Source organism: Panulirus ornatus, chromosome 17, assembly GCF_036320965.1.
Source record: "Panulirus ornatus isolate Po-2019 chromosome 17, ASM3632096v1, whole genome shotgun sequence".
NCBI classification, from domain to species: domain Eukaryota; kingdom Metazoa; phylum Arthropoda; class Malacostraca; order Decapoda; family Palinuridae; genus Panulirus; species Panulirus ornatus.
Window position 1 is genome coordinate 34,313,638 of NC_092240.1, and position 27,661 is coordinate 34,341,298.

The window sequence follows — 27,661 nt, forward strand, 5'->3', positions numbered from 1 at the left end:
AGAACAATGGCCTCCTCTGCCCACATCTAATCTCTAGTTGTAGTGAATAATGTCTCCAAAACAGGGATTGCTGCTCAATAAATAAATAAATTATATATATATATATATATATATATATATATATATATATATATATATATATATATATATATATAATCATACAAACTTCCAAGAGCCAGGATCGAACCCTGGACCCTTGTGCCACAGGCGGGAATGCTACCTCCACGTTATACAGTTAGGTTCGGTAAAATGCTACCTGTTGGCTATGTACGCCTGTTGGGAAATGACCAGTGTAGACCCCGTTGCTCACCACCGTGAGACGAAGGGTATTCGAGTACACAGTATTCGAAGAGTTATTTCCTGTTAGCCAGGCCCATAGCCTAGCGGTAGCATTCCCGCCTGTGGCACAGGGGTCCTGGGTTCAATCCTGGCTATTGGAGGTTTGTATGTTCTATGAAGGTGCGCGTTCCTATGCACTTTGTTCGTATATCTATCTATCCATATATATATATATATATATATATATATATATATATATATATATATATATATATATATATATATATATATATATATATATATAATTTGCCGGTAACCACGAGGAAAAAATGAAACCCGCTAAGTCTCCAAATGTAATGTGTGATTAATACACTGTCAGGGAGACGATGTATTAATCACACCAGAGTGCACGTGGGACTTGCGTGTGTCATTATCCCTCGAGGTTACCAGCAAGTACTCGATCATGCGCATCACTGTGACCTACTGCACTATAGTATATTATATGATAGAATAGAATATATATATATATATATATATATATATATATATATATATATATATATATATATATATATATATATATATATATATATGTGTGTGTGTGTGTGTGTGTGTGTAGCTATTTTTATTACACTCAGTTCTCCGCCCGTGAGTCCCCGTCTCTTGCGTGTGTATGCATGTTTATTTACATGTGTTTTGTGTAGGCGTAGGTGTATAATTGTAACACTCATGGAACTCTACCTCCTAAAGTATATATATATATATATATATATATATATATATATATATATATAGAGAGAGAGAGAGAGAGAGAGAGAGAGAGAGAGAGAGAGAGAGAGAGAGAGAGAGAGAGCATGAATTCCACCACGAGTGAAAAATCACCTTAGCAATGACGAATCATCTACCAATGCGGATAAGAACTGTGTTTCGTCCTGTGAACTTCTCACTCCCAAATATTCCATTAATTCCTAACTGCCCGACTGGAGTACAGAGGTCAAGCTGCAGGAACACACTTAAGAGGCTAAAGTGGTTGTGAGGAACATCTGTGTTACACATGACAACGTGGCAGGTACCTTGCTGATTCATCCCAGACGTTATCATGATGTACAACACACCTGTGTTCCTGACAACCGTGGATGGCAATGTCATACTTTGCTTTTCTACGTTGGAAGTTTCAGTGACGGCAAAAGACCACATCAAGACCAGGCCATACATGAAATATAGAGAGGTTGATGAAAAGAAAGAGACAATGGGAAAAGATTTACGATATTTGAAGGAAGTGAATAACCTGTCATTTAAAAGATGCCACGTCATGGTTATTGGGAAAGACGCGAGAAGGTAGAGGGAGTTCCAAAGTTTCGACGTGTAGGGGAAGAAACTTGTTCTCAAAACGGCCCATCCTTTCGCTACCAACGGCCACACAGTAACTATGTGACGCAGCAGCTTGCAGAGTGTTGCGTGGTCTAGCTAGTGGTGGGGGCACACAAGCAGCCAGCTCTCGGAGCAAAACCCAGAGTAATACCTATAGAAGAGGGAACGTGAACCAACACTGTGGCGTAGAGCAAGTGAGTCAAGTTTGAAATTTAGCCTGGGACAGTTTATAAGTCGGAGCGCTTTGGACTCGACTCTGTCCAGCAAGGATGCAGAACTAGAACCACCCCAGATGTGAGAGCAGTACTCCATGCAAAGACGGATCAATCCCTTTGTATAAACGGAGTAACTGTTCGGAAGAAAAGAAACTTTGGCATCTGAACAGGATATGTGTTACCCAAGACAGAGTGGGTGTTCCAGTAATACCAAGTGTGTTCACCGAGTCAAGAGGTGCAATTATAAAACCGTCGAGGGAGATAGAAAAGTTGTGGGGAATTCTCGATAGAGAGATGGGTAGAAACTGGTCATTGATAAATTGAACTTAACCAGATTTCGTCAACACCGCTGAGATATCCTGTTCAAGTCTGAATCAAATGGGTAAGTTATGTTGACTCGAGATGCAGATCGAGTGAGAGAAAGAGAGGAGGAATTGAAGGATGTGGAGGAATGGTGTTGAGTCGTGAGCGTATGAGTGCATTTGATTATCTGTAAAAGGAAATCGTTGATAAAATGGAGAAAAAGTGTGAGAGAGGACAGAACCTAGAGGGACACCACTGTTGATGGAGAAAGGGGGGAAGAGGCTGATTTATCAACAACCACACCCTGTCGAAAGTAAATGTATCAAAGTCAGTTACATAGGATTCCCCAAAATCTTTCAGATATGATGACCAGACAATAGTAAGATAGGAAAGAATATCACCGGTGGATCTCGCCCTACAGGAGCCATTGCTGGCGATCAGAATGAAGACTACGAGACTCAATGTGTGAGGATACAGGAGCTGGGGAGAGATTCAAAGACTTTGGAAATGGTGGATGCTAAAGCAATAGGACGACAGAGGCATCAGAACGGTCATCCTTCTTAGGGATAGGATGTACCAACGCCTGCTTCCAAGAAGGAAAAGTTTTGGTTATTAAACACAAACGAAACAGACGCTGTAGCTGCACATTCTCGCCCCGTGGTTCATCTGATCGCTTCATAAATGTGCTAGCTGTAACGGTACCTCGTCTTCCAGCAACTCTCATAAACGTAAATATTGGCACCTCAGCAAAGCTGACTGAATTAACTTGAGGAAATTCTTTTCTGAATTTCTTGGGGGTAAATTACAGTCTCTTTATGTGGTGATGCTTCCGTTTCCGCCAAACGTCAAAGAGGTTATTGTTACGGTAATGTAATCATTTATCCCTTTTTAGGGATGGGATTTACCAACGCCTGCTTCCAGGAAAAAGTTCATGTTTATAACCAGAAACGTAACAGGCGAGCAAGCAAAGTTCAGAAGCACACTCTCAGTACACGTGGATGGATGCCATCAGGTCAATAAGCCTTGCTTGTGTCGAGAGAGAGAAGCGCTTTTCGGACAGTCCGAAAGAGATTACGGGAAGGAGCGTAGGATTGGTAAGAGTGGCATCAGGGGGTGAGGGAATGTTAGAGTCATGCAAAGTAGAGTCAGAGGAGAAACGGACACTAAAAGAGAGTTGCTTTGTCTCCGGAAGGAACAGTCATCGTACTGTCAGAATGAGAGTGAAGGAGATAGGCAGCGACAGAAGTTGTCACGGACGCCCTTGCCCAAAGAGCAGAAATACCTATCAGTGGATGAAGAGGGGGAGGTTATAACACTTACTTCGAAGATGGGAACGCTTTGCCTCACACATAACATTATTATAATGATCACAGACAGTGATGAATTCTAAGAGAGAGTAAAAGAAAGGAGAGTTTTTCCACGCCCGATATACCTGATCCCTTGCCTGAGTGGCCTCAGAACAAGAACGGTTGAACTATGTACTGGAAGAAGAGTTCTTTTTAGAGGAAGATATGATGAATGCTGCCATTCCCGCAAGAATAACCTCTGTTATGCGTTTGGCGGAGACGGAAGTATCAACACATAAAGAGATAGTAATTTACCCAAGGAAAGCCAGAAAAGGATTTTTCTTGAGTTATTCTAGTCAGGTTTTAGAAGGGGCTGCTGGAGGGGGAGCTGCCGCTAAAATAGATCCATTTACGAGAGAGGGGTCAAATTGAACCAACTGGGGGAGAGATTATGTAGCTACAGCGCGAAGGATTAAGGTTGAAAAACAGATCCAGTATATTAGGAGTAGTGGTCACAGCGGTCAGGTATATGGGTGGAGTGGGAGAGGATTTGCTCTTTATCACTGAGGATGGAGAACGTGAGGGCTTCATTCCTTCCATACGTATGGGAGGAATTCAACCATTCCCTATGGTGAACGTTGAAATCCCCGAGGTAGAGGATCTCGGCTTGTGGGTGAGAGGAGGTAACGGTCTCATGGCTGGAGTTTAGATAGTCGAAGACGGATATAAAATTTGTAGAATTAGGAGAGCAACAGGTGAAACAGAGGAAAAGTCTGGTAGTTGGGAGACGAAAATTGAGCCAAATAATATCAAAGTTTGGGGACTCAAGGTCGTCTTGACGTGCAACAGGTGTGGTAATGTTATAATAAGCACAAACATCACCGGTGATCTCAACCTCCTCTTCCCGGCTGGACGTAGCGCAAGGACATCTACCCTACTGGTATAAGTGGTCATCATACAACCCCAAGTGCCTCCATCTAGCGTTTCGTGTACCTCCAAGGCAGCGCTACACTCAGTACCAGGGACAGCATGGACTCCTTGCAAGCGAACATGACGAGACCGTACTCTGTTTCATGATTCAAGACTTGAGGAAGTTAACCTTAGTTTGGCGGTGCTACCTCAAGCAGGCAGAGTCCAGGAACACCTACCTATGTGGGATTACTTATTATGTTACTGGGAAAGAGTTTTAACTCGTGTTGCCTCGTCTCTTAACCTTGTACTTTTGTACCATGTGTTTACTCCTATGTGGGTATGCACATACACACACACACACACACGCGCGCGCGCGCGCGAGCACACACACACCGCAGCCGGACCCAGGAGGATGATCACTTAGGGAGGAGGACGTGGGTTGACTTCCAACCCTAGGAGTTGACCCTATGCGGGTCCAACCCTAGGCCAGTGCTGGCTCATGGTCAGTAACGCTAACCACAATACCACGGACGTCCGTGCGTGTATATATATATATATATATATATATATATATATATATATATATATATATATATACATATGAGACCGGGTTTCGTCTACTTGTACTTCCACTGCGAGTGAAAAGTCACCTTCGGTAAGGCTGTATCATCATTAATTCACGACGAGTACAATCTCGCCCAAGAACTTTTCATTCTAAAGGAGTACCTCACTTCCCTGCTACTGAAAGAAGCACAGCCTCGAAGCTACAGAATCCCCTTCAAAGTAGTGGGTCCTGTATATAATAATAATAATAATAATGATAATAATAATAATAACAATAATAATAATAATAATAATTATAATAATAATAATAATAATTATAATAATAATAATAATAATAATAATAGCCTGTACTGTGGCTGACACTCACACGTCACGTACGTAAGGAGTGTCAGGTGTAGTAAGGTGTGTCTGAGCCGTGGTAACGTGGTGTCATGTGTCCCGGACAGAGAGTGAGGGCGGAGGGAAGGAGCTGCCCACACGTGCCCACAGGGACCAGCGCGCCAGGGACCGCCTCGCCCTCGCACGCCCACCCCACAGGATCACGCCCAGGTTAGTCCGCCTCCTGTACTTCTCTCCCTCTCCCACAACCACCACAGCCACACTCTACCTGCCACGGATGAAGCCTCTGCCACAACCACCACATCTTCCTCACTACACCACACTCTACCTGCCATACGGTCCCACCTACGAACACTGCCCCTACCACAGCTACCACACCTTGCCCTCACATGTCAGTACATCAAAATATAATGTGGTACATCTGACACACCACACCTACACCTTCTCCAGGCTCTTACACTCATAGATACATTCCTTCAGAACGGTACGACCTTTGAGCACGACGGTACGATCTTCAGGTACGATACGTCATGGCCAGGCCATGGTACCCAGAGGTCGTATAGTCGTGTTCAAGGTTCATACTGATGGTCAATAACGAGTTACCTATCCATTTAGGTCAGGACTAAACCAAGCCTTTGTGGTTTGTCTCCCACTACTTCCCAGCCTCTAACTACTGATCAAGTCAGCCATTACACCAAACACAAACCACTCTACCAACCATCCCAACCCAGGTCCCGACACCACAGCGACCCCTTGATTCCAGTCCAGTGTACCGTCCTTATCGTGCCATCAGGGTGTCCAAAGAACCACCTCAAAGCCAGGACAGACACTTGCCTGAGCCAGTGATGCCAAGGCTGTACTGTGGTAGGTGTGGGTACGCTGGGATAGTGTTGAGGACAGTAAAGACGTGTCAATGCCAACAACATGCAGGCCGCCTTGTACTTCTACCCACCCACCTTCTGCATGGCAGCTACACCTAATCACGTCGTTACCCAGCACTACCCTACCCTCCACCGCTGCTCCAGTCCTTCATCTGGTACCGTACACCTGACGGAGGTAAGAGCCTCTCTCGGTCACCGGGCCGTATTTGTGTACAGATCCCCAGGCGACCAACGTCCTGCTAGTGTGGCAGCGTCGTGTGTGCACCAAGGTACATCATCCACGTCGTACAGTTCTTGAGCAGAACGGTACGACTCATGGAATGTTTGTACGGTACGGGCTGGGGGGGAGTTGTACCCTCGCGGGGGCACCATCTCTCCTCTCATACAACTTGCTTAACTACAAGCCTTCCTCAACATCTTTTCCAACAAGTTTCTTGACCAGTATTACGTCACGTCCTCTGGTTGTACTATCCCCGGCAGTTCAGAGAGCTGTTCACTGTTGACATGCTCACGATCGTATAAAAACTCAAGGGTTATGATGGTTAGGTCTGCCTCACTCTGGACTCTCTGAAGGTGTACAAATTGATGCCCTTTAAACTCTCACTGTAATCCTTCTCTCTTGGTTCTCTTGTAAGAAGGTTTGGGTTGTGACATGACCCTTCATACATCCGCATGCATGAAGTATACATTCTTGTATGCAAAACAAGACATTAAATATACAAGCACAAGCTAGCATATACATAGACACAAAACTCGTAGATACAGTCTAAAAACAGACATACAAACAAAATCACATACATAAACATTCAAACGCACATACGTACGTACAATAACATTTTAGACACGCACACACACACACACACACACACACACACACGCACAGGAGGCCACACATACCGACACACACACACTTCCTGCCCGTGAGTCATACGTAAATATTTACAGTTCATGTCTTGAGGGGGGGGGGGGGGGGCAAACAGCCTCCAGGTAACCCCCCCCTCTCCCTCCCTCCCCCCCCCCCCCGCCTGAGGCGTGTTGTTCTTACTCTCATGGTCCCCCCCCTACCCCTCTCCCTCCCCCCTCCCCCCCCGGGACCTGTTCTTACTCTCATGGTCCCCCCCCTCCCCCTCCCCCCCCTTTGCCTGAGGCGTGTTGTTCTTACTCTCACATGGCTGTGCATCACCTCCTCCCCCTCTACTCGTCAAAACAGACCTTTTTCTTGATAAACTTTTTCAAATTTGAACACACACACGACCAATGTGTGTGAGAGTCCTGTCTGTACTCTGCCTTCCTTCACAAGACAACGATCATTACTACGTCTGCTTGTGAAACGGACCTTCAGCGTTGACCACGGCACTGACTCAACGCCAACTGGCAGGGGGAAAAAAAATGCTTCTGTAACTAGACTGTCAAAATATTGGCTCTCATGCGCCCAAACCACCAGCAGACACCGGGCGTGAAGGGCTTAACACACCCACATCTTAAGGTCTGTTTTCAGGCAAAATCCCAGGCCGGGCCAGCTCTTAAGATGACGGTGGCGATCTGTCTGGCCTTCCCCGAGCTGGCCACAACGGGCCGCCTGACTCACCCGGTGCACGCATGCGCGACCGCTTCCACATATTACGCAAAAAAAAAAAAAAAAGGGAAAACAAAAAAACTTGCTTTCAAGATCTCATTAAACAGTCGGGGCGCCGGAGAGTGTTTCAGTGTCCACTTTACACAATTGACCGACTCCATTTTCAACTCATTTAATGTGAAGAGGAAAAGGCTTGTGTTTGCACTGTACGTCCGTGCAGCCTCCCTCCCTCACACCTCCCTCCTTCACACCTTACGGAACTGAACGCTGCCCCTCGGCTTACGTAACGTTCATGGTGGCGAGCGTGTGGATGTTGGTGAATGAGCTCCAACATTCTCAGGATTTACAGGGTCGTGAAGAATTTGTCAATGATAAGTCAACGAGTTGAAAAGTTTTCGTTCAAAAAAAAATATTTAGAAAAAAAAGAGTATTTGAGGCAGGTCGTGAGCGAGTTTCATTGACTTCATCTCCTCCATCACACAGGGACGACCCTTGAGTGCGACGGTACGACCCTTGAGGGTGTATGGCCTGACCTCTGACCCGAGCAGGTCGTCACACCAAAGGGTCGTACAGGGGTTAACATCTTCCTGGATTACGCTCATGGTCATGTCGAGGTTGGCTGTCCTCATGGCAGGTGTGGAGCTTACTGGCGTAGTGTGTGTGTGTGTGTGTGTGTGTGTCATGCTAACCACCTCCCTCGCACCAACCACTGTACCTCCGACCGGGTCGTCGGCCTCTGAGGAAAACCTGGCCTCTCGTGGCGTGCCTCTATATGTGTCCTGCCCACCGGTACTGCTGCTTGCTGCAGGCATCCCGGGGGCACTGCACCCGTGTGATCACGGGGCACTGCACCCGTGTCATCACGGGGCACTGCACCCGTGTCATCACGGGGCACTGCACCCGTGTCATCACGGGGCACTGCACCCGTGTGATCACGGGGCACTGCACCCGTGTCATCACGGGGCACTGCACCCGTGTCATCCCGGGGGCACTGCACCCGTGTGATCACGGGGCACTGCACTCGTGTCATCAGGAGGCATTGCACCCGTGTCATCAGGGGGCACTGCACCTGTGTCAATAGGAAGCACTGCACCCGTGTCATCAGGGGGCACTGCACCTGTGTCATCGGGAGGCACTGCACCTGTGAGTCATCACGGGAGGTTGTGAAGGTATAAGGAAATTCGGGGGTGGGGTGGGTGGGGGGAGGACTACGAGGTTGACACGTCATCAGGGGGCACTGCACCTGTGAGTCATCAAGGGGGGGGAGGGAGTGTGACGTCAGTAAAGGAGTGGATGTGTCCCTGAGTGTCCCCCTCCCTCTACTTTCGCCGTGGGAGGGGGGTGTTGTGGCCGTGGCGGGGTGACTGGAGCCGTGTCTCTGGTGTGGGTGACTCACGAGCTTCAGGCAAGACAACTAGGGCGTGAACTGCTGCTGTTGCTGCTGCAGGTTTGGTTACAACAGAATAGTTCAGATACTGACGCTGGCTCTCCTTCACTAGCTACACCTACCGCCCTCCTGCCAGTACCTACATACACCCTCCACCTTCTGCCTCGCACCACGGCCACACTGCCCTTCCTCATGGTGCACGGGGTCGACTTCCCTCACGGTGCAGGGGCACGCCTCACCTCACGGTGCAGGGGCACGCCTCACCTCACGGTGCAGGGGCACGCCTCACCTCACGGTGCAGGTTATGTATACACCCCGCACACCACATCATCACCTTCCATATGGAAGATCTTCCAAGTGGTGAGAGGGACCCATTAGGCTCTGCAGGCCATGGTTCCTCTGTACGGGGCATGACTTCTACACACGCGGGGCGAACCGTCACCTGAACTTTCTTGACCATCAAATGCACCTGTAAAACCTTCGTAAATCGTCAGCCTTCACAGAATCCTTGTTTAAGACTATACCAACCATCCACCAGCCTTACTAAAGCATCACTTCTCTACGTTCTTGTGTGTGTGTGTGTGTGTGTGTGTGTGTGGGTGTGTGTGTGTAATAACCTATTTGTACTGTACATGGAGGGGTTTTTACCCTTGTGGGGCCTCATCTCTTGAACATTCTCTACTATCATACAACTTCATAAATTTCTGTATGACGTCTGCATTAACCATGTGCTCAGTAACGCTATTCCATTCATCCATCAGTTGAACTATAAAAGAACTTCTTTGCATCTTGTTCACTAAGTTTCTTGGGTAATTTCATGGTATGTCCTCTTGCGTCTCTATCCCTACATCTCTCGAAGAGCTGTTCAGTATCTAGGTCGTCAATTTTTTTTTTTTTTTTTTTTTTTTTTTTTAGAGGTTGTGGTCAGGTCACCTCTCACTGTCCTCTCTTCCAAAGTGGGCCAATCTAAGACCTTTAGCCTTCCCGTGCAACTCAGCTTTCTTAATCTTGGTTCCACCTTTGTCGCCCTCTTTTGGACCTTCCCTGTTCGTGATTCTTTAGACCAAACATGTCAAGCATAGTCTAGTTTTGAACTTGTGTCGGCTGATATGAAGAGCTTGCTGAATATGTCATTAACCATACACATGAAAGCTATTCCAATATTCATCAGTGTAAACAGTTGGTCTCCTTAACTGTTTTCCGAGTGATGGACTCTGGTGTCAGGTCTAGGGATGATGTCGACTCCCATGTTGTATTCAGACACACGACCCTCAAGCTTATTTCCTGACAAATAATAATATTTATACTGAGGCCTTCTTTCACTTTGTCCCATTTATACTGAGGCCTTCTTTCACTTTGTCCCATTTATACTGAGGCCTTCTTTCACTTTGTCCCATTTATACTGAGGCCTTCTTTCACTTTGTCCCATTTTCATTACATTTGCTCGGGTAAAAAGTCAGCTGCCCCCAGCCATCCACCTCGCTTTTCACCTCATGATCTTTGCATCGTCTGTCAACCTATTCAGGTAAGAGCCCAAACTTTCAGGCAAATCTCTTACATAGATCACTAAGAGTAATGATCCCAGGGCAGTCCCCAGCGGCACTCCGCTGGTCACCTCCACCCATTTGGAGAAGGCTCGCCTGACATGCACCCTTTGTTCCCTCCCACTCAGATGATAATCTACCCCTCGTAGGAGTCTCACCCTTATCCTTGCCTGGTAATCCAGCTCCTCAATCATCCTCCCATGTAGCACGGTGTCAAATGCTTTCTGGCAGTCCCAATTACATTCAACTCAGCCAACGTCAACTTGTGTCCAAAACAGAGCTCACTCTCTCGTAGAAATGTAGGAGGTTCGTTATACATGCCCTCCTTACCCTAGAACCATCACGCCTCCCACTTGGGTAATTTCATCTCCGTAGGAAGTCATCTACTTGCTTTCTAATCGTGTGTGTGTGTGTGTGTGTGTGTGTGTGTGTGTGTGTGTGTGTGTGTGTGTGTGTGGTGTACCCTGGCAATAACCTCCAATCAGGCGACATGCAGGGGGGGAGCGACATGCAGGGGGGGGGGGAAGCGACATGTTTTGACGAGGGCTGACGTCACGGAGGATATAACAATATGATGACAGGAGCGATCCCTTCCCCGCCGCTCCTGCTGGCTGGCCTGTACCGGGCCCCACCGGTCCTGCATGCTGGCTAGTTCCAGGCCACACGGGTCCTACAGGCCGGCCTGTACCGGGTCACACGGGTCCTGCAGGCTGGCTAGTTCCAGGCCACACGGGTCCTACAGGCCGGCCTTTATCGGGTCACACGGGTCCTGCAGGCTGGCTAGTTCCAGGCCACACGGGTCCTACAGGCTGGCCAGTACCGGGGCCACACGGGTCCTACAGGCTGGCCAGTACTGGGGCCACACGGGTCCTACAGGCTGGCCAGTACCGGGTCCACACGGGTCCTACAGGCTGGCCAGTACCGGGGCCACACGGGTCCTACAGGCTGGCCAGTACCGGGGCCACACGGGTCCTACAGGCTGGCCAGTACCGGGGCCACACGGGTCCTACACAGGCTGGCCAGTACCGTGGCCACATGAGTCCTACAGGCTGGCCAGTACCGGGGCCACATGGGTCCTACAGGCTGGCCAGTACCGGGGCCACACGGGTCCTACAGGCTGGCCAGTACCGGGGCCACACGGGTCCTACAGGCTGGCCAGTACCGGGTCCACACGGGTCCTACAGGCTGGCCAGTACCGGGGCCACACGGGTCCTGCCAGCCGGTCTGCAGCGTGGCTTGTGGCCACACCTGCTGCTGAGGGTGCGGGTCTACACGCTACCAGCCCGGCGGCGGGGGGGCGCGGCTTCAGTGGCCGGCCATGATGGCCCACGGCCCAACACCGCCATAATTATCATCTTTACGCCGCTACCAAGCTACTGTTCCTTTCTGATTGCCCACCGATAGCTTGCCCCAGGGGCGGCCGCCGAGCTGTGGGTGGGGGGGGGGGGGGGGGACGGGCTAGACATGATGTGTGGGGGAGGGTCGGTCCAGCGAGGCAGGAGGCAAGGGGTAATGGCAGGGAGTGGGCGCATACAGACTCTGCCTCCCAGTACCGCTCTCTCCTGGAGGCGCAGGCGAGTCCAGACTGGTCCACCTGCTGTACTGGAGGTACATGCGAGTCCAGACTGGTCCAGCTGCTGTACTGGAGGTACATGCGAGTCCAGACTGGTCCAGCTGCTGTACTGGAGGTACATGCGAGTCCAGACTGGTCCAGCTGCTGTACTGGAGGTACATGTGAGTCCAGACTGGTCCAGCTGCTGTACTGGAGGTACATGCGAGTCCAGACTGGTCCAGCTGCTGTACTGGAGGTACATGTGAGTCCAGACTGGTCCAGCTGCTGTACTGGAGGTACATGTGAGTCCAGACTGGTCCAGCTGCCGTACTAGAGGTACAGGTGAGTCCAGACTGGTCCAACTGCTGTACTGGAAGCATTATATGGGAGGGAATGTTGAGCAGCAGCAGGGGCGGGAGGGAGGAGTTTGGGGAGTATGATGCAGCATCATGGGTGTGAGGTAGGAGGTTGGGGAGTGAAGTGCAGCTGCAGGAGGGAAAGTGAGGAGGTTGGGGAGTGTGGTGTAGCAGCAGGGGAGGGAGGGAGGGAGGGAGGAGGTCAGGGAGTGTGGTGCAGCAGCAGGGGCGGGAGGGAGGATGTGCCCCAGTAAGGGAGGGAGGGAGGGAGGAACACGGGTTGCTGGGGGCCTCAAGGTTGTGTTTATCCTGCGGCCAACATGTTAATTTGCCAGCCCCGGGCCACCATGTTGTTATGGTGTCTAGACTGCCTCCCTCCCTCAGCTGCTGCCCCTGCCCTCTACCTTCCTTCCTCCCTCCCCTCTACTACACCAGCATCCTTCTATTTCCCCTCTACTACATGAACATCCCACTATCTCCCTCTACTACATGAACATCCCCCTATCTCCCCTCTACAACATGAAACATCCCTCTATCTCCCCTCTACAACATGAAACATCCCTCTATCTCCCCTCCACTACACGAACATTCCACTATTTCCCCACCATTACTTGAACATCCCACTGCCTCCCCAACATAACCTGAACGACCCCCACCTCCCCACTCCTCCATAACATACCTATGCCTCCCCACTAATATATTAATTACCCACTACCTCCCTAGTACAACAGTGACTTAACTCCCCAGTACTACAGTAGCAACTTACTAACTCCCATTACCTCCCAAGTACACAGCAATGGCCAACCCACTACTTCCCCAGTACAACACTGACCTACCCACTACCTCCCCAGTACAACACTGGCCAACCCACTACTTCCCCACTACAACACTGACCTACCCACTACCTCCCCAGTACAACACTGGCCAACCCACTACTTCCCCAGTACAACACTGACCTACCCACTATCTCCCCACTACAACACTGACCTACCCCTGGCCTCCACAGTACAACAGTAAACAGGCCTCTCGGCAAACGCTGTAGAGCCAGATATTATAAGGTCAAGTGTTGTGGTCAGGTCGGCCCCGCACGTCGGACACCACTGGGGCTGACCCGCTGACTGGAACTGTAACCCTGACCGGCTGTACCATACAGTGACCATATCTACTACAGCAATCCGTCAACCGTAACAAGAAACTACGGTCGTCACCGCCACATACAACCTGCATCCATGTGTCAGAACCCACTACCATCACTAGAACCACGGGTGTTAGAGTCGGGCCCATGAGTGTACAAAGTACTCATGTAATGTGTGGGTTGAAGGACGATTCCCAAGAAAACGACTTAAGACAAGCGTGGAACCAAGGAAATTCCCTCATCTTCACTCACCGCCAGGGACGTGTGAACATGAGTCACATGGGTTGAGTTAAGCAGGAGCCAACCAACTCCCTGGTTAATGCTGGCAGGAGGAACCCTCGTCTCCCTCCCCCACCCACACTTCGCCCTCCTTCCCTCCCTCCCACCTGCTCCTCCCTCGCCTTTTTCATCCTCTTTCCTGGAACCCCGTAAGCACGACGGTACGACTCTTAGCTACACAGATGGCCAGGACTCTGTGATACAGGCCAGACGGCCTTCCCTCATCCCCCCGAGTGTGGTCCCGTCGTAGTTGATGATAGTAGTAGTACCGTCGCAGTGGTCACGTTAGGTCAACACTTGCGTCACACGGTGGCCTGCCTCTCATGAGCGGCAGCAAGGACTCCCCCACCAGTCCTCAGGGCTGCCGGGCCGCCCGCCCCGGGTGAAACCAGCTTTCGCCCGGCTACCGACCGATCCATCTCAGTGTTATTCCCCTGGAAAACGTCTCCTTAACCTCGCCACACCCCGACCACTCTTACCCTCCCACTCCCCAGCCACTACCACCCTTCCTTCTCCCCTGCCACTATCCAACACTCACACTCCCGTGCCACTACCACCTTTCCCTCTCCCCTGCCACTATCCAACACTCACACTCCCGTGCCACTACCACCTTTCCCTCTCCCCCTGCCACTATCCAACACTCCCACTCCCGTGCCACTACCACCTTTCCCTCTCCCCTGCCACTATCCAACACTCCTACTTCCGTGCCACTACCACCTTTCCTTCTCCCCTGCCACTATCCAACACTCCCACTCCCGTGCCACTACCACCTTTCCTTCTCCCCTGCCACTATCCAACACTCCCACTCCCGTGCCACTACCACCCTTCCCTCTCCCCTGCCACTATCCAACACTCCCACTCCCGTGCCACTACCACCTTTCCTTCTCCCCTGCCACTATCCAACACTCCTACTTCCGTGCCACTACCACCTTTCCTTCTCCCCTGCCACTATCCAACACTCCCACTCCCGTGCCACTACCACCTTTCCCTCTCCCCTTGCCACTATCCAACACTCCCACTCCCGTGCCACTGCCACCTTTCCCTCTCCCCTTGCCACTATCCAACACTCCCACTCCCGTGCCACTACCACCTTTCCCTCTCCCCTGCCACTATCCAACACTCCCACTCCCGTGCCACTACCACCTTTCCCTCTCCCCTTGCCACTATCCAACACTCCCGTGCCACCACCACCTTTCCTTCTCCCCTGCCACTATCCAACACTCCCACCCCCGTGCCACTACCACCTTTCCTTCTCCCCTGCCACTATCCAACACTCCCACTCCCGTGCCACTACCACCTTTCCCTCTCCCCTGCCACTATCCAACACTCCCACTCCCGTGCCACTACCACCTTTCCCTCTCCCCCTGCCACTATCCAACACTCCCACTCCCGTGCCACTGCCACCTTTCCTTCTCCCCTGCCACTATCCAACACTCCCACTCCCGTGCCACTACCACCTTTCCTTCTCCCCTGCCACTATCCAACACCCCTACTTCCGTGCTACTACCATCCTTCCCTTCCTTTGCCACTAACATGACTCCCACCCCATCGCCATTACCACCCCTCCTCCCCTGCTAATATTTTTTCTTAATTGGGTTGTTAGAGGGAAGGGAGGGTGGGGGAGAGGGGGGGGGTGGGGGGACGGAGTTGGACAGGGGAAGTTCCAGTCGAGAAACAGATAGCCATACAGTGTACAATGTATGGTGTTGGTTTTACTAAAATGTGAGGCTCAGTTTCAGTTTGGGTTGTGTGCTGGGGACGTATTGTGTGTGTGTGTGTGTGTGTGTGTGTGTGTATAACAGGAGCCTCTCTCAGGACTCTACGTCTCCGTGCTGCCGGTGTCTTGGTTAGGTGTATACATGGTTTGTGTCTTCGTTGTCGTCATGTAAATAGTGTCTGCCATATCGTCTGTGTTGTTCTCCTTCCATATAAAACCATTTAGTTCTAAATCCTTGATGTTCTTGTTCGGTATTTTCGACGTTAAGGTATTTTTCAATTTGTATCAAATCGTGAAACCTGATGATGCAAGCATGTTCTGTGGGTACAGCCTGCGTGGGTTGGAGGAGTGTGTGGCTCCTGGGGAAAATGTGGGATGGATCATTTTTGCCCCTGCGACTGATCGGGGATCTGTACAGCCTGGTCTGGCTCAGGCCTCGTGTGGACCAGGCTCGTGCAGCTCTCCTCCCGCAGTAACCCGTTACCCCTCTCTGGTTAGGGTGCTGTATTTACCCTCCCTAGCTCCACAGTATTTTGTCCTGTATGTTTGTTGTTAGTTACAATTTTTGCGCCGTTGTTGAGTGTGGATGTCACTGACGGCACTACGTGGGTGCGGTCGGGGTTGTGAATTCGTCGTAAAAGATGTCCATGCTGGAGGGACAATGTCTGCTGGGAAGGTTACGAGCAGCGCTGGTGACGGGACGCTGCCTTGGGGGACCCCTCTTGGTGAAGGAAGTTTTCCAGACGCTGCAGCAGAGATGGTGCTGAGTGTGGCGGTACCTTGGTGTGGGAAGCTGTACAAGTAATGTCTCGGTAAACTCTGGCACACAAGACTGTGATATCCTGTACTGTACATCGCTCGTGCACGATAGGTTGAGGGCTTTGCTTATTTGTGTATGTATAACTGTACAGTTTATCCCTTGGCCTCTGGTAATTGCGTTTTGTGTGTGTGTGTGTGTGTGTGTGTGTGTGTGTGTGTGTGTGTGTGTGTGTGAAGCGATCATGACTGCAGAGGTCGTGCTCCTACTCCCACCGGTGCAGGTTATGGAGTCTGCTGTGTTCTAGTAGCCATGTTAATTTAAGGTTGATTATTCTCTCAGGTATCATCCCTGGCAAGTCCAACTGGGCCATGGCTGGGCATTTCTTTAGGGCTTAGTATCTGGCATTGCTGGACTTGGTATCACTGTTACCCTGTCTACCGTAAGTATGAGGGGAAGGTCTCCTGTGTTCAGCGTAATGCCGTACACGTTCAGAAGGAAGATAGGGAATGTCTCTTTGTGCAATAATTGCTGGGTTCCTTCTGGTGTGTTTGGCTGTGTTTTTGTTTGTAGAGATGGCAGTTGGTAGGTGTGGCCTGCCAGTTCTGGATGTCACACCAGTCTACTAGGGGTTGGTTCTCTCCCACTGTTACCACAGTCTGCCGGTCAAGAACTTCTCTTACCTAGTCCGTCCGCCTGGGTGTAATTTCCTGCTTCTTTCAGGTGTAGTTCAGCACAGGCTTCCCCATGTGCACCTGAATTCGCACTGTAACCCTCCCCCTGCCTCAACGACCCTCTCCCCTTCCCTGCCGCCCCAACCCTCTCCCTCCCCTTCCCCCTCAACACTCCCCCCCCCCCCCCCCCTGATATCAGCACCCAGCCTGGCCCCCGCCGCCGCCGCCACCACACGTAATTAAACGTCTAAGAAAGGCTTACACGGTATGTAAGTCAAGTGGCTTAAATCACGACCACAAGATTACAGAGGGAATGTAGAAAGAAAATCAGAGCCAGCAAGCAAGGAAAAATACTTGAAGAAAAAAAAAATAATGTCCCACAATTTGATAATCAACTGTAAAATGATTTGATAATCAACTGTAAAATAATTCCTTAAATACTCTAGAAGCAAGACGAAAATCATGGATGCTATTGGCCCGTTATGAAACGATAATAGCATAATAACTAGCAGTGATAAGGAGTAACTTCCCTTTATATCAAGTATATCACGTTAATGTTTACCATCGAAGATCCCTGGGTTATACCACGTTAATGTTTACCATCGAAGATCCCTGGGTTATACCACAGGCACAAAACTAACGTTATTCTGGACACAGAAAATGGAAAACGGGACATTCAGGACCCAGACTGCAACGCAGTACGCAAATATCAAAACCAACTGAATCCCAACACATCAGCTGGTGCTGGCGATATCCCATCCACACAATACAGGAAGAAGCTCGCCAGCACATAGCCTCTACCAGCACCGAGATAATCAACAAATCACTGCAGGAAGGAAGACTGTCTGATGACTGCAAGCTACCCTAACCTAACACCATTACTTCAAAAAGACGAGATACAGAAAAAGAATGTTCTTTGAAGTACCATCCCAGTAGCCTCACGTCGGTTCTGGGTAAAGTATTGGAATCAATGACAAACAAAATCACTCACTTCTCAGTAGACTCGAGCGAATTCAGAGAAGTGTAACCAAACCAATGCCATCACTCAGAAATAAGCCGTGAAAGGAAGACCTAGAATTAGTCTCAAAAGACGAGCGGACTCGGAGATATAATATATATATGACAAATACTAAAGAATATCGCCAACATACATGATAAGTTCTTCATTTAAGTCAAGAGATTCAGTGGCCAAAAATACTGGGATACAGATGAATGGCGGGACGTGTCACAGCAATACGAGCAAACTTTTTATTCCACCATGTACTAGAGCGGCTGAGCACTGGAATAAACTTCCTCCTGGTGTAGTTCTGGCAAAGACCTTCAAATCAAGGCCAGACGATTACTACAATGACATCTGTCATCAGTCAGAAAAAATCCAGTTTGTTTTCACAGAATCCTGATGGAGAGCAACGTTTCTCTGTCCACAGTGTACACCATCATAGCACTCCGCCCTATACTGCACGTTCACGTTATCTCTCATCCTTCTCCAGCTGGCTGTTGAGCCGGAGGGCGAGGTGTCTTGTGGTTTGCCATCCTATGTTTAGGACTCCGGGAGGGATGTCCTCGTTATGGTCCACCAGTTCCTCCTCTGCTACCTGTCCTCGCCATGGACTCCTCCTTCCCCTGGTCACTACAACCTCCGGCGTACTCCTGATACGACCACCCGCCCCCTCCACTTCCACGACCCCCCGTCCCATACCACAAACACTCCCCCGCTCCACTAACAACAAAATCCTCCACCTTCCCGACCACCAAAACTCTCCACATCGCTTGCTACTACAACATCCCCCCCCCCTCATCTTCCCCCTCCCACGCCACTGCCATCATCACTTCCCTCCCCTGCCACCACCACTGCCATCATCACCCTCCCCTGCCACCCACCTCCTCTCCATCCGACACGATCATTATTCTCACCTGGACCTGCCTGCTACTTGCCATTCAGCCCCACCTAACTCTTGGCTCCGCTGCTGCGCATATTAAACTGTTACTGCCCGTACTTAGTATGCCTTCACAGCCACAAGAGCTGGACTATCTGGTGGTGGAAGGTTGCCCTCACACTTGCTGGCAAGGACAGGGAGCCTCAAAGACACGTCCAGGGAGCCTCAGAGACACGTCCAGGGAGCCTCAAAGACACGTCCAGGGAGCTTCATAAAAGTACGGGCAGGGAGCCTGATATAGCCAGGGCCATGAAGTCTCATAAAGACAAGACCAGGGTGACTCATACAGCCATTGCCAGGGAACCTCATAAATGTAAGGCTAGGGAAGCCTCATAAAGGAAAGACCAAGGAGCTTTATAAAGGCCGGGGAGCCTCATGAAAGCAAGGCCAAGGCGCCTCATATAGGCAAGTCAGGGGAGCCTCATTAGCTAGGTACAGGGAGCCTCATTAGGGTAAGGCCATGGAGACTCATTAAAATAAGGCTAGGGAGACTCATTGAGGTAAGGCCAGGGAGACTCTAAAATAAGGCTAGGGAGACTCTAAAATAAGGCTAGGGAGGCTCATTAAGGTAATGCCAGGGAGACTCATTAAGGGAAGTCCAGGGAGCCTCATAAAGGCAAGGCCAAAGGAGCCTCATAATGGACAAAAATATCTTGACCTGGTACACTATATCATTATATGGCACCAAGATCTACGTTACTTGTGAGGTGATGACTGATGAAGGCGGCAATACCCTCCCTCATGGTGAAGATGGCCTCTCTCTCTCTCTCTCTCTCTCTCTCTCTCTCTCTCTCTCTCTCTCTCTCTCTCTCTCTCTATCTATCTATCTATCTATCTCTCCAGTATTATTTCACTGGATCTCTCCCTCACTGGTCATACGTAATATTTTCATCTTATCGTGAGAGAAATGTTGCCTCTCTCCAGCAGAACCGACCAAGGGTCAACACTCCCATAGCACTTTGACTGATTGACTGACTGATTGACTTACTGACTGATTGACTGACTGACCTGATTGACTGATTGACTTGCTGACTGATTGACTGACTGACTGATTGACTGACTGACTGACTGACTGATTGACTGACTGATTGACTGATTGACTGACTGACTGATTGACTGACTGACTGACTGATTGACTGACTGACTGACTGAAAGTCGTCATTTTGGGTTGCCCAGATGTGACCAGCAGTCCTCAGCTCCGGCGACCCTCCGCTCACAGCAGGTCGTCTTGCCCTCAGAGCACGACGGTAAGACTGCCTCAGTATGGAGGTCTGGCCATCATACACAGGGGTCGTATCGTCGTCCTCAAGGGTCGTACTGTCGCCCCTAATGGTCATACGGCGGTGATGAAGGAGTTGAGGTACCCGTGCAGTGAGGGTGACCTGTGGTGTGCCCAGGTCCTGCCTCCAGTCACTGCAGGTCTCAGGTCACCGTCAGCTGGGCCGCCCCCCCCCACAGGAGCCTACACACCACTGTACCTGCCGCTGGCAAGGTTACTACCGTCCACAACGCGGCTCCCCAGGTGCTGCTACCTGCACACCAGGACACGCACACACCAGGACACACGAACACCTGACACACACCAGGACACACGAACACACACCAGGAAACACGCACAAACAACACACACCAGGACACACGAACACACGACACACACCAGGACACGCACACACACGACACACACCAGGACACGCACACACACAACACACACCAGGACACGAACACACGACACACACCAGGACACACGAACACACACCAGGAAACACGCACAAACAACACACACCAGGACACACGAACACACGACACACACCAGGACACACGAACACACACCAGGACACACGAACACACGACACACAACAGGACACGAACACACGACACACACCAGAACACACGAACACACGACACACAACAGGACACGAACACACGACACACACCAGGACACACGAACACACACCAGGACACACGAACACACGACACACAACAGGACACGAACACACGACACACACCAGGACACGCACACACACAACACACACCAGGACACGAACACACGACACACACCAGGACACACGAACACACGACACACACCAGGACACGCACACACACGACACACACCAGGACACACGAACACACACCAGGACACACGAACACACGACACACACCAGGACACACGAACACACAACACACACCAGGACACGCACACACACGACACACACCAGGACACACGAACACACAACACACACCAGGACACGCACACACACACACAACAGGACACGCACACACACACACAACAGGACACGCACACACGACACACACCAGGACACGCACACACACACACAACAGGACACGCACACACGACACACACCAGGACACGCACACACGACACACATCAGGACACGCACACACCAGGACACAAGAATACAACGTACAAAAAAAAGGGCACCAGGGCAGGCACAAGGACATACAAGGACATACCATGATATACATTTAGCATATAACCAGGGCAGGCAAGTACGTACACAGGTGACAACATAATTTACTATGAATACCACCAGGTACATGGCTCGTACCACCAGGACGCTAGTGACACAGTCCATACCAGGACACACACAGTCCATACCAGGACACACAATACCCTAGGCACGCAGTCGACACCAGGACAAGCCCAGCGTTGGGCAGGCAGTCGGTCCTGGCCAGCACACAGGAAAGCAGGAACAAACCACAATTTGCACACAATAAACTGTTGTACCGTGAGATGCACGATGGTGGTAGGCTCGGCCTGACACCACACGCACGGACACCCACCACCAGTAACCTCCACCATTGACAACACGCACGGACACCCACCACCAGTAACCTCCACCACTGACAACACGCACGGACACCCACTACCTGTAACCACTACTGACAACACACACCAGTAACCTCCACCATTGACAACACGCACGGACACCCACTACCTGTAACCACTACTGACAACACACACCAGTAACCTTCACCACTGACAACACGCACGGACACCCACTACCTGTAACCACTACTGACAACACGCACCAGTAACCTTCACCACTGACAACACGCACGGACACCCACTACCTGTAACCACTACTGACAACACACACCAGTAACCTTCACCACTGACAACACGCACGGACACCCACTACCTGTAACCACTACTGACAACACGCACCAGTAACCTTCACCACTGACAACACGCACGGACACCCACTACCTGTAACCACTACTGACAACACGCACCAGTAACCTTCACCACTGACAACACGCACGGAAACTCACCTGTAACTCCACCACTGACAACACGGACACCCACCAGTAACTCCGCCACTGAGGTGAATTCCAATGGAAATAATGTATAAACAAGTGTTGTTGTTGTGGGGAGAGAGGGGAGGTAATGACCAGCTGGGGCAGCGAGGGCCAGCAATGCACGGGTCGATGGTTGCATGGAAGGGGACGGCGCTGGAGGAGGTGGGGCTAGGCTAACCGGGGGGGGATAGAGGATAGGGCTGGTGGTGTGGGGAAGGGGATGGAGGTGGTAGTGAGGGGGAAGTGGATGACAGTGAGGCTGGTGGTGCCCTGCAGTGTGAGGTGGATGACAGTGAGGCCGGTGGTGCCCAGTAGTGTGAGGTAGATGACAGTGAGGCTCGTGGTGCCCTGCAGTGTGAGGTGGATGACAGTGAGGCTGGTGGTGCCCAGTAGTGTGAGGTGGATGACAGTGAGGCCGGTGGTGCCCAGTAGTGTGAGGTGGATGACAGTGAGGCTGGTGGTGCCCTGCAGTGTGAGGTGGATGACTGTGAGGCTGGTGGTGCCCTGCAGTGTGAGGTGGATGACAGTGAGGCTGGTGGTGCCCAGTAGTGTGAGGTAGATGACAGTGAGGCTCGTGGTGCCCTGCAGTGTGAGGTGGATGACAGTGAGGCTGGTGGTGCCCAGTAGTGTGAGGTGGATGACAGTGAGGCTGGTGGTGCCCTGCAGTGTGAGGTGGATGACTGTGAGGCTGGTGGTGCCCTGCAGTGTGAGGTGGATGACTGTGAGGCTCGTGGTGCCCTGCAGTGTGAGGTGGATGACAGTGAGGCTCGTGGTGCCCTGCAGTGTGAGGTGGATGACTGTGAGGCTCGTGGTGCCCTGCAGTGTGAGGTGGATGACAGTGAGGCTCGTGGTGCCCTGCAGTGTGAGGTGGATGACAGTGAGGCTGGTGGTGCCCTGCAGTGTGAGGTGGATGACAGTGAGGCTGGTGGTGCCCTGCAGTGTGAGGTGGATGGCAGTGAGGCTGGTGGTGCCCTGCAGTGTGAGGTGGAGGCTAGTGTTGTGGGCAGGAATGGTGGTACCAGCAATCGATGACACATCCAGCCCGGGAATAGTGTTTAAATGGAGGGTGCCTGCCAACAGAGGGCGCGGCGTGCGCGCGCATGACGGGCCAGCTGGTGCATACACGTACGGTGTTAAGCACACGCCGTAAATCATGACCCAGTATTGCCAGTCAGGCAGGAGCGGCGGGGCCAGTCAGCTGTGGCGGCCGCCTCAGGAAATGCCAGGCAGGCAGTCGCAGTGTACAGCTGACACCCGCCACCCATCACAACCCCCTCCCACCACTTGCCCTCCTCTCCTCCCGGCTGTCGCCTCTCATGCTCCCCCAGCCCCGGGTGACACAAGCCTTGTCCCATCCTCTCCTCGAGTGGTGGCATTAGATCCACCCCTGGTGCCACTAGCATCATCCCATCCTCCCCCTTAAATGCCACTAGCCATGTCCCATGCTCCCCCCCTGGTTCCACTAGCCTTGTCCCAATTTCCTCCCCCTAGTTCCAATGGCCTTGTCCAATGCTCCCTCCTGGTTCCACTAGCCTTGTCCCCTGCTCCACCTAGAGGGGGTGGCGATGCCTCCTACCACACTGTATGATTCCCTCAGCATCACTCCTACTGCCTCCCGAGACCAATACTGTCATCATGGGGCATCCTAGAGGGCCACACCAGGACTGTCTGTTATACCCGGGTGTCATCTGGGGAGAAAGACCAGTTACCACTGACAGCGAGCAGGGGACCCGCCACCGCTGACACAGTGTCAGGTGGCACACTTGGTGAGGCAGGCCATCCTGTACCCTCTAACCTTCCACACTCCTCAACCGTTGTACGCGTTCGTGGCTCCTAGAATGATGGAAAGTAAAGAGCAACTCGAAGGATAAACACACAAGTAACAGACACTCAGGTCAACATTACCCCAGGAACGCCAGCGGGGAAGCAGAGTTCACAACAGACGCAGTGGGTCTTGGGGGCCAGAGTGTGACTGAATCAGACAACAAGTTACGTGGCGACTGAACGACCTCCAGTACTCAGAATACACATGATACACCTCGAGTATCTATGGCAGAGTAACGTTATGGCCCGAATGCTCTTACATATCTTGTAGCGAGTGGCAGCAGTGTGACATCTGACCTGAGTGATGACACACACCACGCAGGCGCTGGCTCCTCCTGGGTGTCAGGGTAATTAATAATCTTGGTCAAGTTCATATGTTGTCGGTTTAGTATGAGGACGAGGAGGAGCAGCACACTTCCGGGAGGATCTGTAGCTCAGCCTGAGCTGGGAGACAACAACAACTGGAAATCCTCCCCTCTCGTTTTTTTTTTAATTTTCCAAAAGAAGGAACAGAGAAGGGGGCCAGGTGAGGATATTCCCTCAAAGGCCCAGTCCTCTGTTCTTAACGCTACCTCGCTAATGCGGGAAATGGCGAATAGTTTGAAAGAAAGAAAAAGAAAATATATATATATATATATATATATATATATATATATATATATATATATATATATATATATATATGGGTTTCTTCCAATCTATTACGATAGATGGGTCGGTCAGTGTCACTATCTATTCGTCTTAAAATATTTCCTCACAAATCTTTCTCTGAGACAATTTTTACACGACGAGAGGAAGACCAGTTACTTGCCACCTCCACCTGTTAAGGCATTACATGCAGATGATTTCCCGGGAAGGTGTCAAGTGGGTGGCAGATGTGATGCTCCCCCCCCTACCCCCCTCCCACACACACACACACACACACACACCAGACGTGCTGAGGTAGCTGTTGGTGACGGCCCTCCACCACTGCCGGGTTTCCTGACAACAAGCAAGTGGTTGGTGCTTCCCGGGAGTCGGTGCGTGACGCCAGACGGAGTTATGGTCCCACGTCGTCACGAGCGGGATGTGTGCGTGCTTTATCACGGCCTCGCGGGTGACGGTGTGACAGCACTCCGTCACACCGGAGGATCACCAGGTGATGTAGAGGCACGTCAGGTGCAGGGCCCTCCATGTCTCCTCATACATCGCTCATCACTACCTCTCTCACTCTACCTTTCACACTTGTCCAATAAATAAACATCATATATATATATATATATATATATATATATATATATATATATATATATATATATATATATATCCCAGCTTATGATACGTACCCATTTGATCGATCAGCCCCGAAGGGGAGGACGACCAGCTGGGGTGTGTGTGTCGAGCCCTGCCCGAGATTCGAACACGGCCTCGCGGTTTCGTGTTGCTGCACCATTTGCTACACGGAGGCTCGCGTGTGTATGTATATGTGTGTGTGTGTGTGTGTGTGTGTGTGTGTGTAAGGGTTACGAGAGAGGAGTTACGTCAACGTACGGGAACCTCTGGCATGTGTGACGCAGTGTCGTGGCCGACATACTCACGCGTCAACCATAATGCCGGGAAGTATGCATGTGTGTGGATCAGATTTATGGCTGACAGCCTCAAGCGTCAGCCCGGTGTCAGGAAATACCAATCACGACTCTCACTGAGGCTGGGGTGGGGGGATGCGCGGTCCCGGGAACCAATACTGCTGGTGGTGCCGCTGGGGACTACTTCTGCTGGTGGGGACTCGTTCTGCTGATGGGGACTCGTTCTGCTGGTGGGGACTAGTTCTGCTGATGGGGACTAGTTCTGCTGATGGGGACTGCTCCTGGTGATGGGGACTACCCCTGATGATGGGGACTAGTTCTGCTGGTGGGGACTACCCCTGGTGATGGGGACTAGTTCTGCTGGTGGGGACTAGTCCTGGTGATGGAGACTAGTTGTGTTGGTGGTGCTGGTGACTAGTTCTTGTTGTCATGGTAAAGGTGTTAGCGAGGTATTTAGTTGTGATGGTGGTAATTATGGTTAATGGGGCAATTACAGGGCGTTAATGATGCAGAAAGTTTGTGGTGGTGGTAAAGTAGTCTGGGGGATGGTTAGTGAAGAGGAGTTGATGTGAAAGTAGAAGTAATTAGTGGGGAGATAACGAGGGGTGTATGGGTAGTGGCCATAGTGGTGAAGTCTAGTGGGGAGAGGAGTAATGAGGTCCACCATACAGCTGGCCGAGGGTCAACACACACACACACACACACACGCAAGCCGCTACCACTGGTACCTGTAGTGCAGAACTAGTGTTGCAGTCTCGACCGTGTAGCGTTCCTGACCCTGACGGGCCGCCCAGGGTCGAGCGCATTGGTTCGAATCCTGGTTGCGGCACTGTCCACAGCCAACTCAGTTGTTCATCCACCCCTAGAGCTCGGCGGTAAAAGGGGGTACCTGACTCATACTATGGTATATATATATATATATATATATATATATATATATATATATATATATATATATATATATATATATATATATAATTTGAAGGAATAGTGATTCCAACAATGTTATATGGTTGGGGACATGGGCTATAGATAGGGTTGTGCGGAGGAGGGTGGATGTGTTGGAAATGAGATGTTTGAGGACAATATGTTGTGTGAGGTGGTTTGATCGAGTAAGTAATGAAAGGGTAAGAGACATGTGTGGTAATAAAAAGAGTGTGGTTGAGAGAGCAAAAGAGGATGTATTGAAATGGTTTGGTCACATGGAGAGAATGAGTGAGGAATGACTGACAAGGAGGATATATGTGTCAGAGGTGGAGGGAACGAGAAGTGGCAGACCAAATTGGAGGTGGAAGTATGGAGCGAAAAAGATTTTGAGCGATCGGGGCTTGAACATGCAGGAGGGTGAAAGGCGTGCAAGGAATAGAGTCTTTTGGAATGATGTGGTATACCGTAGTCGACGTGCTGTCAATGGACTGAACCAGGGCATGTGAAGCGTCTGGGGTAAACCATGGAATGTTTTGTGGGGCCTGGATGTGGAAAGGGAGCTGTGATTTTGGTGCATTACACATGACAGCCTTTGTTGTCTTTTCCTATCGCTACCACGCGCGCACGCCGGGGGAAGGGGTGCCATTTCATGTATGGCTGGGTGGCGGCGGGAATGGATGAAGGCAGCATGTATGAATATGTACATGTGTATATATGTATATGTCTGTGTATGTATATGTACGTATACGTTGAAATGTAGAGGTATGTATATGTATGTATACGTTGAAATGTAGAGGTATGTATATGTGCATGTGTGGACGCTTATATATATATATGTGTGTGTGTGTGTGTGTGTGTGTGTGTGTGTGTGTGTGTGTGTGTGTGTTGGGTCATTCTTTCGTCTCGGCTGAAAAAAAAAATGGTGTTATGTGCAGGGCATTCAATGACATTACTTGCTGT

General features: G+C 50.7%; 1 protein-coding gene and 1 long non-coding RNA gene across 2 annotated transcripts in view; one reads left to right on the top strand and one right to left on the bottom strand.

The window, feature by feature from the left end:
• LOC139754469 (uncharacterized) overlaps window positions 1-27,661 on the bottom strand; it is a 604,696-nt gene that overhangs the window by 258,993 nt on the left and 318,042 nt on the right. The window lies entirely within an intron of this gene.
• The window catches only part of LOC139754672 (uncharacterized), a 97,300-nt gene that overhangs the window by 3,154 nt on the left and 66,485 nt on the right, over window positions 1-27,661 (top strand). Inside the window, exon 2 of the mRNA XM_071672220.1 lies at window positions 5,377-5,479. Coding sequence (XP_071528321.1) covers window positions 5,377-5,479 — 103 coding nt within the window. The remainder of the gene's footprint in view (window positions 1-5,376; window positions 5,480-27,661) is intronic.